The 14,869-nt window shown below is 40.6% G+C and overlaps 1 protein-coding gene across 1 annotated transcript in view; it reads left to right on the top strand.

The window, feature by feature from the left end:
- Positions 1-859: 859 nt before the first annotated feature.
- Positions 860-14,869, top strand: part of CDCA7 (cell division cycle associated 7) — a gene marked incomplete in the record, with an annotated part of 60,973 nt that continues 46,963 nt past the window's right edge. Inside the window, 3 exon segments of the mRNA XM_044075550.1 lie at positions 860-1,021; positions 14,321-14,440; positions 14,725-14,814. Of these exon segments, the coding sequence (XP_043931485.1) occupies positions 998-1,021; positions 14,321-14,440; positions 14,725-14,814 (234 nt within the window).

Below are 14,869 nucleotides of genomic sequence, written 5' to 3'. Positions count from 1 at the left end.
AGGAGTTTGAACCAAGGATAGTTTACTGGAACTGCTTCAAGCCAATGTATTTCCTAAACTGGAAACAGCAAAAGCATTTCCTAATAGAATACACACGTATGTGTGCGGCTTAAACTTTCGTTGCTGAACTCTCCAACACCATCACAAGTAGAAAAGTAGCCAGGTACCAATGTAACAGTACAGAAAGCAATGGAACTGAGATCCAGACATCTCTCGTCCAATTTAACATCTGTGAAATCTACACGAGAAGTTACACATTTACCACTACACAGAAATAACGAAAATGAATTGCTTTTATACAGATACGTGTAGAAGCACGCGTGTGCGTGTATACAGATAAAGCAATACGTATAGCCCTAGCCCTCCTAAATTATTTTACCTTTGTAAACACCGATCACTGATAACTATTTATGCAGATAGTGCCTGCCGCCTGCGTGAAGTAATTCACAAAGAAGAGGCAGTATGTGTTACGCATAATTTACACGCATGATTACATTTCAGGTTTATATTATAGTGGAATACTATAGGATAATAAGAATCCCCCACAGCTATACTACTTACAGAAAACACTGCGAAATCTGACCACTTTATTAGTTAACAGCCACTTACAACCAACCATACACATTTTGTTTCTTAACTGAAGGTATTCAGCAATTTGGCGCCAGCTGAGGAGTCCTTTTTAATGTACCGCTGAACTCACCCAGTCTCAAAACGCGTGTGCATTTAGTTTCATTTTCACGAAAAGAGTCTGAAATCTCTACAAAAAAAAGTTGTAAAAAAATATTAGGTTATTTACAACGAATATATGCTTTAGGTAGTGAGTAATTTACCAGACTCTTTAAAGAAACCCGCGAAAGAAGCAGCTGGGCCCCGCCCCCGGTACAAATACAGTTCGCGCGCTGCCTCACTCTCAGTGCCCTGTTAGTACTGTACTATTAGGAGCTGTACTTTTAGCGGGTTTCCAGCTGAGCTTGGACTGTTAAGGTGTTTTGAAACCATGACTCGTTCTGGGAGAAACAGGGTGAGTATGTATGTAGCTACGGATGTTTTCTGGTTACTTATGTTTCAAAATCAATTTACATTACTTTACTTTTGGAGTGGTACATTTTAGTTACCTTTCTTGTTTGGTCACGATTTGTCCTTGTATAAATGCACTGCACTTAATTATGTTGATGTAGTTGTGTGCTCACTTTGGATGCTTTTGAATGAATTATAAGGCATGTAGTTTCCGCATGAGTGACTTATTTTTGCCGTCACAGATTGGTAACGCGCGAAACTAGCCCACACGTGTTTTAATGGGAAGGTATACATGGTTAATGCGGCGAATACTTTTAAACTCTTTAGGAAACTTTCATGCACGTGTGATTTGCCGTGCCTTAAGCAGCTGTTAGAAATTCGCACGGTTTAATGTACAGCATTCAGACTCCTGCTCTGTTGTCATTGCCTGTAAACTGCATATTTTGCAGTTCTTAAATACCTGTAAAATTAACTTCGTAAGTAACGCTGATTGTGGTTTAGCAATGCTATGTTGTCACTAGTATTTTTTGTTACGTATTTGCGAAATTCTTGTTCGTGATGTACCACGTTGTTTCTTAGCCCGTATTAGTTATGATTAATGGGCTTTAACAACACCCATTTTAGTACAGGGAGTGAGTATTCCTGGGTTTATTTTCTGAAAATCTGCATGATCCATAAACCCTTGATGAATGCACTTCTTTTTGTAATCCCTTTTAGGAATTAAGTGTAATCCCTGGGTATACATAATGACAAAGCAATAAGGAGGTACATTACTGATTTTAATAAATGCTTAATGGACGTTTAAACATCACATTGCCTTTAGAGTCTGGTCAGTTTTCCAATGGTCTTTCTTCCCTTGTCTTGTTTATTCGTATATTAATATTTTTGTGAGATCTTCCACCCTTCTCCCTCATTGTTTTACTTTCCTCATCTTTGGTGTCTTCAGCGAGTGAAAGGTTGATAACTTGTGTCTTTGATTTGCTTTGCAGTGTAAGGGACTCGTTAACAAGCATAGAGGAATAATTCGTTGACAGGGTTCCCTCGAGATGAAATAACCTGTTAAACATTTGTGAGGGGGCTTGCTGCTGATCTTATTTTAAATATTATCTAAAATCGCATACCCTGAGATGGTGAGCACCACATCTGTTAGCAGTGGCGGCTGGTGACTTCAAGTCATGGGGGGTGCTGCTGCAGGAGACAACTGAGTGGGTGGGGCCAATTGGGAAGGGGTGGGGCTATGCTAAAACTGCAAAAACTGGCACTTAGAGCGTGTCATTAGGAGAGTCCAAGACGAAATGAATTGTAGAAGAAAAAATATTTGACAGCTTACTTGATAACTAGATGGAAACAAAAAGGTTGTGAGGTATGAAAAAAATAAATTACTTTTTAAATACATTACTGGAATGCCGGTCAACTGCGGTGGTGCTGTGGTAGCGTTGTCACCTCACAGTATGACGTCCTGCTCTATTCTCAGCAACAGTGTCTTCTGTATGGAGACGTGTAAATGGGCATACCTTCGTTGAAGGTTGTGCGTCAGAGCTGGCAACTTGGCACATAAAAATCTACTGCCAATCATTAATGGACTGGAGTTCTGGTGTGGCGGCCCCTAACCAGGAAAAGCCGAAAGACACAAACAAACTGGAATGCCAGTCAAAGTAAAGTATAAAAAAAAACAAGCATCACTCCACTCAAACCACTTCTTGCACTGCAGTTCTAATCATAATTTATGTTCAGCTTTATAAAAGTACCAAGTAACATGCTGAAAGTGACAATATGTGATACACCCACTTGTAAACATTTTTCTTATCCACAAAAGACCTGCTGCCCGACAACAGCTATCTACTTGTTTCATGGGGGGAAAAATGAACAACAAACACTTACACTGCATAACTGCTCCTTGCCTTGCTTGGACACATCCATACGTTGGGTGCAACATGTATGTCACAATTTGAAATGTCTCTGCCTGACTGTGATGGCCCTAACACATTTATCATAGCTCTCAGCCACAGAGCAAGAAATCTGGGCAAAGCCATAAACAAACAGAAGTGGGGCAAAGGCCCAAAAATAAGGACACTTTTTTAAAATATTGCTCTTATATAAACTTAGATAATAGAATAGTAAGTCTTGCATTGGTATGAATTTCTGAAGGGTATAAACTTAGATAATAGAACAGTAGGTCTTGCATTGGTATGAATTTCTGAAGGGTATGAAATCTTAAACTCAAATGTCTGTCATTATTTTCTGACTTCAATCTTTAATTTGCCAGAAAACTACAATTTTATGAAAATGGACCACAAATGTGATGCAGAAATGTAAAATAGTAGCACAATACAGCTGGGAACCTGTCAAAGAAGGGACAATTTTTTTAATATTGGTACTGTTAACTTGAGCAGCTGACAAAATAAGAGAATCTACATGCATTTCTAAAATTAGAAGCAATTTAACTCTGATCATTACACTTATTTATTAATTGTAAACCCTCCATGCTTTCTTTCAAATTTGCTATTTTGCAGAGGGATTATTATGGGGATAGCAACACTTTGAACCAAAATCTGGGAAAGTTGAGAGGTTTGGATATACCTAATTCTATACAGCAATTTATTTGCACGCACCTCAAAACCTGTTAATTTGGGAAATCTGGACAAGGCCAAATATATTGGGGGAACATACAAACAGTATTAAAAGTTGCTCTTGTATAAACTTAGACAGTTGACAGAACAGGTCTTGCTTTAGCATGCATTTTTCTGAAGGGTATGAAGTCTGAAACTCATTATTTAGTGACTCCATTCCTAAATGATTTACCAGAAAAACACAAATTTTATGAGGAACAAACCAAAAATCTATTCATTCTGCAAAAATCTGGACAGTCGAGAGGTACAGTTCAGCTGGGATTGTCTGCCTGCCTTCCCCCTAACAAAATAATAATCAAATAGGCCCCCCCCCCCCGCAGCTATTCCAGTGTTGCATTACTTGGCTATTTCACCCCCATTTACCATAAACACTGTAATGTGCATACTGCTTTACTTCTGCAATGATTTGGATTTCATTTAAAAGTTTCATTATACATGTTACAACACAAACACTAATAGACATCTGCTAAACAAAGCAATGTAGTCTCGCAATGAAAATAGACTTGGCATTAAAACTTCTCTGCCCTTGAAACTCAACATTCATTGAAAGCGTTAAAAAACACGTTCAAAGGAATACATCTGGACAGTGGCAGATTAACTTTGGGCTGTTTTCAAATCATAGGCCCCTTGCACAGGAAACATACATGTGTTTTTTGATGCACCTTCCTGGTTGTATGAAATTGTATTCCTTGTATAATGCAGTACAATTAGAGGGCATTTTAAATTTATTGTTTTGAACATTTTTCCAGTAAACAGTGAAACAAAATGCATATACCAATAATGACAAAACTGCCCAATTCAGAACCTTTCCATCATAAGTCTGCTCAAACTTCTACAATCCACCAGTATCAGTAAATATGCACAATCTCAGCAGAAGTAAAAGTCGTCTAAATTCCACATTAGAGATCTGTAACTAATGAAAGGGTTGCTGCTAGCAAACGACTTTATATTTCATTGTTTCATCTACAAATAAAGTGCCCGTTGCCCTTGAGGAATAAATTGCCTATGTTACATTAAAAAATTAAGCTAGTAATATTGCAATAGGGAATGGATAGCAAACTGATAATAGGCTCATCGTTACTAGGTATCTCTGCCCAAGAGGATATTTTCAGCACTGCGGCATCCACCCCCAGTACAGTATCAGCACACTACTACTCTACTCCCACATCTGCATACTGTGGGAGTAGAAACCCACAGCCGTCTGCATCTAATGGAACTCAGCTCCAGTTTCGAACCTGGGTGAGCTGTCTTCTGGACTGGGGGGGGTCTCTGTCCCGAAAGCATGGCTTCTCAGGTCTGGAGTCCTTGTCCGTGTAGGAGCAGTCAGCCTTTGTAGCTTTGGAGAGGGGCTGTGGCTGCCACTGCACCAACAAAGTCGCACACCCCTTTGGATCCATTATTCCAGGTAGATATCCAGTGCTCTCTCTTCATCCCATCTTGTTCCACAGGGACAGCAAGAATCTAATCTCCAAGGTACCCCCGACTCTTCAGAGGAACCTCCTCAGTAGGATAGTCTGGGTAGGTATCGGAAGAGGCTATGCAAGAGGAAGCCTCCTTTTGGGGGAGATTCTAGAAATTCTCAAGCAGAGGGTGACAAAGTCCAGCAACCCTTTGCCTGAGGAGTTTGTGTACCTGGGCCACCTTTGATTCCCACCCGTGTACATACTAGGTGACTCTAACCACTGATGAGCTTATAGACCTAATCTCGAGGTGGGCATGGGAGACCCCAAATTCTGTCGAGCTGGTTCCCTGGAGACCAAATGAAATCATTGCTGCTCCTTCTGATAAGGCTTTCTGGACTGGGGGGGGGGGTTTGCAATACATGCTATGGTTGTGGCAACAGTGACCAAGGAGAATTTGACTATCCATCCTCCAATCAACTATTCTAGGGTAGTGGATAGATGTGAGAAGCGTCTTTTCCTCAGCGATTTTTGCCCTGCGGTCACTGAATTATCTCGTTTTGCCAGGTTACAAAGGTGTCTGAGGAGCTCATATGCCCTTCAAAGAGCAGTAGCTGAGAGAGCTAAAGAAAAGGTCTTCCCAGTTAAGACACCCTGCATTCAGTTGCCAACTCTTCCATGATGAGGTGTGCCTGCATGCACCTTTGTAGTTTTGTGGAGAATTGTAAGTCTTCATTCATCAGTGCTCCTTTGATGGCGCATTCCTTTGGGCTCAAAGTCAAGAATATGCTATCTAGGTCTGAGAAGGATAGTAAAACCCCTTCTGCTGTTGGTATGCTTTTTAATCTCCTCTGAGACCTTATCCCAAAGGTCAGAGAGGTACTGAGAAAATGTGCAAACAAAATCTCAAGGGTCTTAGTAGGGCACACATGGAGAGTTTTCCCCTGGAGGCAGAGGGGGAAATGACAATGGAAGACGTCATCCTCGCAGCAGAGATCTGCAGAAGCAAGGTTCCTGGGAATCTTTCTTCAGGAAGCCTTTTCAGAGCTCCTGAAAGGAGGCCTGAGCCTCCACCTCTGGATGCAATCTAGGGTCATGTATCCCTGCACTGGAGAGCCTGGCAGAACATAACTTCCGATGTGTGGATGCAGAGGATGATATAATATCCAGGGATTGCCAAATTTTGTTTTTCAAAGGGATCAAGCAGTTTCACAAGTTCTGAATCTGCTAGAAATGTCGTTAGAGAGGTTCCCCAGACCAGAGAAGATTCCGAACTTACTCAAGGTTCTTTTTAGTTCCAAAGAAAATGGGACTGGAAAAGATTTAGTCACTTTATGTTGTTTTATAGTAGGCTGGACGGCTGGGGCAGAAGGATACCTATGCTTCCGGCCGAGAGCCTGTCATTACCAGTTCAGAGCACTGCCCTTTGGTCTCACTACCATTCCCAGAGTGTTCACCAAATGTATGGCAGTGGTTGCAGCTCACCTGAGACTAAAATGATTCTGGATGTTTCCATACTTAGATGACTGGCTCATTTCTGCCCTGACTAGGCATCTCCTAGTACACACAAGAGATTCTGTTCTTCAACTTTGTTCAGAACTAGGCATAATGACAAATAGTCAAAAATATCATCTGGAACCCACTAAAACAATTGAGTTCATAGGAGCCCTGCTAGACACAAACCTGATTGCCAAACTTTTCTAGAGTATTGACATTCAAGAGGCAGACTGCAAGGTTGGTCAGGAACAAGAGTACTTGCCTGTCATGTTCTTCAGTCCTTGGGTTCCATGGCTGCTGCAGTTGTTAGTCCCACTGGCCAGGTTTCACATGCAAATTTTGTAGTTGCTTCTAGCCTCACAGTGTTCAATAATGCATCAACCAATGTCTTGTCAGATCCTCGTAATGGACATATACAAAAACGAATCATTCTCAACAGGTGACACAAAGCCGACCCTTTACTCTGCCTCAACCACAGGTTACAGTGATTACGGATGCTTCCCAAATAGGGTGGGGGCATTATCTCTGAAAAACTGTTCAACGTACCTGGTTTGCAGATGATGCCAAGCTCCACGTAAATGTCTTGCAGATGAGGGTGGTGCGGTTAACACTGCAGGCATTCCAGTCTGCCCTTCTCTGGGGATGGTAGAGATTTAAATCGGCCAGCATGTTCTTGGAATGGTACATAAATAAGCAAGGAGGAACCAGATCATACCCTGTCAAAGTGCTCCAATCGTGGCAATGGGCGACTTTCATCCAAATGCTTTCTAATAGCAACACACATTCTGGGGAGATCAGACATCCTAGCGGACAAGCGGAGCAGAGCCATTCTCATGCTACATGAGTGGTCCCTCAACCAGAATATAGTGAATATTATTTTCCACACATCTGACCAGCCTTGCTGCAATCTTTTCTCCTCTCCCCTAAATAAGTGGAGCAACTACTTTGCCCTGATTCCCCCACAGGAACCAACCCCAAGAGATGCCCTGATACACAGTTGGCCCCCTGGACGTCTGCATGCTTTTCCACCATTCTGTTGATCCCCAGGTTTCTTAAGAAAGCCCAAAGAAAAGAACAGTAATCCTGGACTCCAACAAATCTGGTTTCCCTTCCTGTGGCTCACCTACAGAAGGAGCTCTGGATTCTGGACCCCTCTGCAGACCTGTTGTCGCATCCGACAGAAATGTCTCATCCCAAGCTTTTCAGTCTCAAGCTGACAGCTTGGTTCCTCCAGTTCTATTGATCGCCAGACAGCCTATGCTTTTTCCCCAGTCTGTCCTATGTTGATGTCCTTCCATAAGCGATCAACTCAAACTGTATAGGAGTAAGTGGAAGAGATTCATTTTTTTGGGCATAGCAACACAATATGGATCCCCATCGCAGCCCCTGTTAATTTCATTTTTGATTTCCTAGCCCACCTTTTTAATAATGGGACAATGGCATCTACCATTAAAGTGCAATTGGCCATTTCAAATGCCCATAATGGGTTTGACAGTTTGTCCTTGAACTCCCACAAACTTTGCAAAGCTTTCTTAAAAGGGACCTTGTTAAAACCTCTTTACAAGGGCCCTTCTCTCCCTTGGGATTTAAATCTGGTTCTGCATCTCATTACTCATCCCCCTTTTGAACCTGCAGCAACTTGTGACATTTTCTTTCCTAAAACCCCCCCCCCCTTTTTTTTTTTGGTGGCCATCACATCAGTGAGACTGATTTCAGAGCTTCAAACTCTGTCTTCTGAACCTCCGTATATAATTTTTCATAGGGACAGAGTCTCGTTGCATGCCAACCCTTCCTTTTTGCCCAAAGTTGTTTCTCGGACATATCTTAATCAGACTTACATTTGTCTGTTTTATTTCCTAATTTTAGTAACAAAGGGAATATGTACTGCATCTGTTGGAAGTGACAGTTGCGTTTCTGTTTACATAGAACCAAAGAGTTTAAGAAGGCAAAACTGTTTATTGCATTCACAAGGCCTAGGAAAGGACTTATCAGTTACCAAAAGTACCTTATCCAAGTGGCTTTCTAGTTGTGTATCCTTTATTCTTCAAAGGGCATGATGTCTGACTATTCCGTTCGGGCTCATTCTGCTAGATCAATGGACACAATCTGTGTGCTTCCTTGGATGATTGTGCAGCAGCCCCTTGGGCAAGCCAGCATACCTTATTACTCATTACAAATTGGATTTGGTCTGCAGGAGAATGGCTTCCTTGGAATACTCTCCCATGAGTCCACCCTGGATGAAGGTAGTTGGGGACTTGTTTTCCACGTGTGAGGAGAAGATGAAAAAAATTGACAGTATCCGATAAAGTTATGTATTCACTGTGACGTTCCATCCATCTGTATTGTCGATTTTTCATCTCCTCACAGTCACACCCTTCAACCCCCATCCATGGATGCCTGGTTGAACAGGAGGATGATTTATAGGACAAGACTAAATTTCCATTCGTCTCCAGAAATCGCTTCATTTAAGGTGTCTTGTGCTAAATGTCAACTCTTCTTGTTATATTAGTAGGAAGAGATCTGAGGTAATGGGGACAGATGCGTTGTGGTTAAAGGGGGTTACCAAGTGCTTTTTGGTTTCCATGGGATTGCTAACAGCAGCGTCAGATCTGAGGGCCCATATCCGAACTCACGTGCAAGAAGAAATGAATTGTCAGTATAGATGGAATGTTATGGTGAGTATATAAACACTCCACCCCTGATATCAATATAGGCCTCCTTTGCCTTGAACTTGAATGTGCTCCTTTACACGCACTCAAAAGGCCTGCCATCAGAGGCTTGGATGATCCACCTACACCCCTCCCTTGGCCCAATCCACAGAGACGCACTGGATCTCTGTCCCACCATCTAGTATGAGGTTTGCCTTCTCGGAGCTGTAGGCATAGCTGGTCAAAACCAACAATGCTTTCCTCTCAGGGTGGTGGATGTGTCCATCCTACCCACTTACTCTGTCATCTGAGCTGCTACTCAACATTGGGATGCTAGTGCAATATTCAAGGATTTATACCTTTGTCGCCAGAGATGGGAGCTTGTATTAGTATAGAATAAAAGTAACATAGGTTAACAATACAGTATAGAGGGTTGGGTAGTTATTGGCAGAAGTATAGTATTTGGGTATTAAGATTGTTTAAGATGTTGAGGGGCTGAATACCAAGCAGCCACCATTGTATGCTTGAAGTACGGAACCAAAATTACATACAATAGAGTCTATTATCCAAAACGTCAATTAACTGAATGCAGACTTCAAAGTTTTTGGGTAGGAAAAAAAATCAGTCTTGTGTAAATGTTATACATATTCTCTTGTATGTGTTTTTTTTGTTTTTTTTTTTGCTTTTACCCTGTTTGTGTGTGAAAAATATTCTTTACTTAATCGCTGAATTGTTGAAAGTCTGCATTCAGCAAAACGAGATTTTAGAAGTTTTTTTTATCCAGTTACATTATGTTTGATTATCTGAACTAGCCTAGGTCACAATTAGTTTGGTTAATCGATTCTACTGTGTTGATTAACCCCTTGAAGGCTGACCCATTTTCTGTAGGGTTGTTCATTACTGACTGTTTCACCAATTTTTCTGTTTTTAAACACCTCCATCATCAAAATGGGTTGTTTTTAAAAAAAAATTTTTTTTTTTTACCATGAAATTTTCTGGGAATGTTACTAGCATTATAAACTACCTTGCCCTTGGACTGGATTTCTAACCTTGAAGGTAAAGGAGCAGCCTTTTTTTTTTTTACTGTAATTTTTGTGTCAAAATATAGCAGATAAATTTGTCTTTAGGCGTGAAGTCTCACCAGTGTTGTTTTGATAGCTTTTTCGTTGCGAAGAGACCTGAAAAGTAGCAAAATCCATTCTGACCTGGATTTCACCCTACCTTAAAATGCCAGCCTCTGTACTGCTTCAGAATTCTCCTGACAAAGTGACAGAAGATATTTGCCTGCATGTTTGAAGTACAGTTATTACATTTTTGTTAAAGATATGTAAAATAACATTTTAGGTCTCCTTTTTAGGACCAAGTAATAAAATGATTCAGGCATACCTCTCAACCTCTTAGTGCACGAAATATGGACAGAGCCTGACAAAATGGGAGGGGCAGACCCAAAAATAGGGAGACTTTTTAAATATTGCTCTTATAAACCTAGAAAGTTGCTAGAGTAACAAGGTTTGTTTTGACATACATTTTCTGAAGTATTTGAAGTCTGAAACTCAAATGTGGTATTATTTATTGACTTTAAGCCTCAGATCATCCCATTGATTTGCTAGAAAAGCACATTTTATGAGGAACGGACCAAAAATGAGTCAAAAATGTGAACATTCTGAAAATCTAGACAGTTGAAAGATATTAATTCAGATATTGTATTCTGATTTTGTGCAGTAGACATTTTGCAAACAGAGTAATAAAAATAGAACAAACAGCAATTTACAACTTTTGTGGGTACTCAGCTGTATGTGTGCACTATATTTTTATGTAGATTATATACACCCCCCCTTCTGTAGGTTTTAAATACAGTAGCCACAGTATATTGTGCTGCAAAATGCACCCTGTGCTATTTGACCTTTATGGGGTTCTAGTGTGGCACTGCTAAATCTGACAATGCCTCTGTCTGCTTCATTTTATAGCATATTCTCTATGATATGCTGTAGATTCATATTCTAATATAATCAGGTAATGTACTCTTCTACATGAGTGCCTTTTTGTACTGTCCAGTTTGTCTGATCTGCACTTTAGTGCAGCACTGCTGAAAGTGACCCCAGCACATTAGTTGCTGATGATGTTTGGCATGTGGCAAATGGGTTGGGGTGTTTTTCTGATGAGGTGTGTGTAATAAATGTATATACATACACACGTATGTGTGTGTGTATATAGTATATACACACCTGATTCTTACTTATAAAGACAATTCCATAAAGAAGTGTTCTAGGCTATATATAAAAGTAAAGCCAATATAGCCTTACTTTGTCTAGGCAGTTCATATCTGTACAAGCTCAAAAGAACCTTCCTTGGTTACAGCCATTTGCTTGCCTCATATTTTTATCCTAGCACCTGGATGCCACTATGGTCAGAGCAGTATCCTAAGGCTCTCCCTTGTGTGTATCTTGTACTGATATCACCAACCCAATTTAGATGCATGTCTGAATAGCTTTGTCAAACCAAGTCGAGCTCCGAGCTCATTTTTTCTTCAAAATGCTGCAAAGGATTCCCCTGTGTGTGTGTGTGTGTGTGTGTGTGTGTGTGTGTGTGTGTGTGTGTGTATATATGTATATGTGTATATATGTATATGTGTATATATATATAGCGACCCATTGACTCTTGGTTCTTCAAATGAGATTCTCCTTTATTGTGCGATCTTTTCATAAGTTAAGTGAGTGCACTTTGTTACAGCATTTCTGAAAGTACTATGTAGGGAATTTTTTAAATCTGCCAATTCATTACACTCCCGAAACATATGTTCCCAGTTGCATATTCCAACATTTGGGGTATAAACGTACCTGTTTCTGCAGCTGTTTAGCAAAATGCAGTTCGAGCTTAAGTCTTGGTTCGAGATGGGTGTCCAGTAATTTTAGAGGAAAGAATCAAGTACTTGGAGGTGATTAAAATTAAATATTTAAGTAATATGTTAACTTAAGCTTAGAAAAACTAGGTTTAACTAGCCATTCAGAAGGACTGATAAAACTGCAAAAATCAAGATGAAATGAAGAAAGGGCTTGGCTGAATATAAGGATTCTCAAGAAGAGCAGTTTGAAAAAAGTTAGAAAAAAGAACATGCAGAGGAAACCTGAGATTTTCTGCTGTACCAGAGAAAGTGGAAGAGACAGATGTTCAAAAATGCACTTTTAATTTGTGCTTGTGTTGTGTGAAATATAGGCTGTAAAGTATAACAAGAAAGGCTGGACAAAATCAGTTTTAATGTTAATGTGCTCTGCTCTTGGGTGGCTGTGGTGTGAAGGTGGGGTGTAAGTGTGCTGATTGTATGTAGAATTAAGATACGTTCTCTGATCTTCACAAGAGTGAATGAATGTCCGGATTTGTGCCCTTTATAAACACCATATTTTTAATTGGCAAATGTTCAGTGGGAGTGGAAATCTGCATCCGAGAGCAGCTGTATATTTTTTTTGAGTGAAATTTACAAAGATTCTTTGAGTACTTTACTTTTCCATGGAGACCAGCTATCTGCAAGTGCACACAATTAATCTTGAGAGCTCTGACACTGCTGAGGGAAATGCAAAATATAGGTTTAGTGATAAACAGTTAAGTGAAATATAAAGATTGAAATTGTGGTAAGTGAATAAAAGCATTCTCCGTAGCAGCTGTAGTAATTCAAGTGTATATTTCAGCTTGATAGAACTCTTTGGTCTGTTTTTTTTTCATCCACCTGGTAAAGCATTCAGGTTTCTGAATAGACTAGGAAGTGGACCGTTGTGCCTCAGGGGGTTGACGTGGCTAACATGGCTGTAATATTTTCAGCAGGATTCTTGGGATGAAGTGCTGCATATTGGTGATGGCCTTTCCTACGCCTTTCCCTTTAAGATTCTGAAGGGAGGGAGAGAGAGCTTTTTAGCTCTACCCACAAAGCTAGGTATCTCTGCGACCTGGGGACCTGGTTATTCACCTGTGCAGCGAACAGTGTATGTGGCTATATGTGGTCAAGGTCTCCTTGGGTGAGTGGGGCTGTAAACATTCTTATCGGTCTTTTGGATGCAGTTGGTGAGGGATTTTCAATCAATCACCCACAGTGCTGCAGGCACACAGAGGTGAATAAGGGTAATCATCAAAAAAGTTTTCATGCCATGGTCCAGTTTGGGTTTGACGTTTTGTCGAATGGGTATTAAATGAATACCCATTCATTGAACACCTAATTATCAAAGCCACGTTTCAGTGAATGACTGCTTTTAACTTGGGCACACGTGGTTGGCCAACCGAGCGACCGCAAAAAAAAAAAAAATTAAAAACTGCTAAGGTGGGGGATGGGGCTTCCCCACGCCTTCCCCTAACTAAATATGCCAAGTCTGAGGTCGCACTACAGTGGGGAAAGAGGCAAATTCCAGATGATGGCAAACTGCTGGTTTGCCCTAGTTAAATGTTGCCATTCACTGAAACATGGCTTGGATAATTAGGTGTTCAAATGGGTATGTCATAGACCCGAACTGGACCATGGCAAGAAAACTCTTTTGATTATCACAATTATTCACCTCTGTGTACCTGCAGCACTGTGGGTGATGGATTGGAAATCTCTCAGCAACTGCATCCATAAGAATGCTTACAGCCCCACCCACCCAAGGAGAGACATTGGCCATATAGCCATCAACACACATTGCTTCTATGTCTTCCTTAGGGGCTACAGTGACCGTGTATGTCTTGGCAGACTAGCCACTCAGGAGGGTCAACGAAGGGCTCTTAATTGGCTCTCCTAACTGATATGTCAGTTTTCTACCTTTAGATCTGCTTGTAGAATTTTCTTCCCCCACCCTCCATGACAATTTCTGCCAGTTGGTTTGTGAGTTCTGGGTCTTTGTTGCCTTTATCTTGGTTAGAAACTGAATGGCGGAGAATCGGCACACATGGGAATATTCTTGATTCCAAGCAAAAAAACATTATTGCGTCAGGTCTTTGTGGATGTTTTTGATGCCTCACGGCTACAAATGCAGTGATTGTTTGGCTTTTTTGTTTCTGTTAATTGAAATGGGCAGCGGTTTAGGAAGTATGTCAAAAGTGAACCTCTGATTTGCCAAATAATGTAATACAATGGTTTAAAACGTGTTTTGCTATTTCCATATTACAGCAAGCAATCACTTCAAGAAAGCCTGGTGTCCGGAAGTTTAAAAATGTCTCTCTGATTCCCATGGAAACATCATCTGATGACAGCTGTGACAGTTATGCTTCTGATAGTTTTGCAAACACGGTAAGTCTGTGTAAAATTTATTTTTGGCAGCGTTTGAAGCAACAGAGTGGCTACTTCTAAACAGATTGTTGAACTGGCCATTTTTGCTGCTGATAGTTGAATGGGCATTTTCTGTGTTTAGCTACTGCTTCATAAATAAAGTATACTTATTAGGCATGTCTTCCAAATACAACAAGTAGTTGGCCACCATGACTCTACAAATTCTTATTGTTCCTCTTGTAGTGTGTTAGTATGTCTGATGTCTTTTTTTCATGTAGGTTCTCACTTTTTTTCTTTGCCCACAGAAGCGGCCCAAATCACAGTTGAAACAACTCGAAAAGGAACTAGCCAAGTCCCTTTATAAGGATTTTTCTAGCTTCACTGGAAGTGAATTTTATTTCATGTTTTTTTTGGGGTTTTTTTTCAACAATTCAGTAGCAATTTCTTGTG

This window comes from Protopterus annectens, chromosome 6.part1 (assembly GCF_019279795.1).
Source record: "Protopterus annectens isolate FY-2018-M chromosome 6.part1, PAN1.0, whole genome shotgun sequence".
NCBI classification, from domain to species: domain Eukaryota; kingdom Metazoa; phylum Chordata; order Ceratodontiformes; family Protopteridae; genus Protopterus; species Protopterus annectens.
The sequence above is the reverse complement of the archived record's forward strand: the minus strand, read 5'-3'. Positions and strand labels throughout refer to the sequence as shown.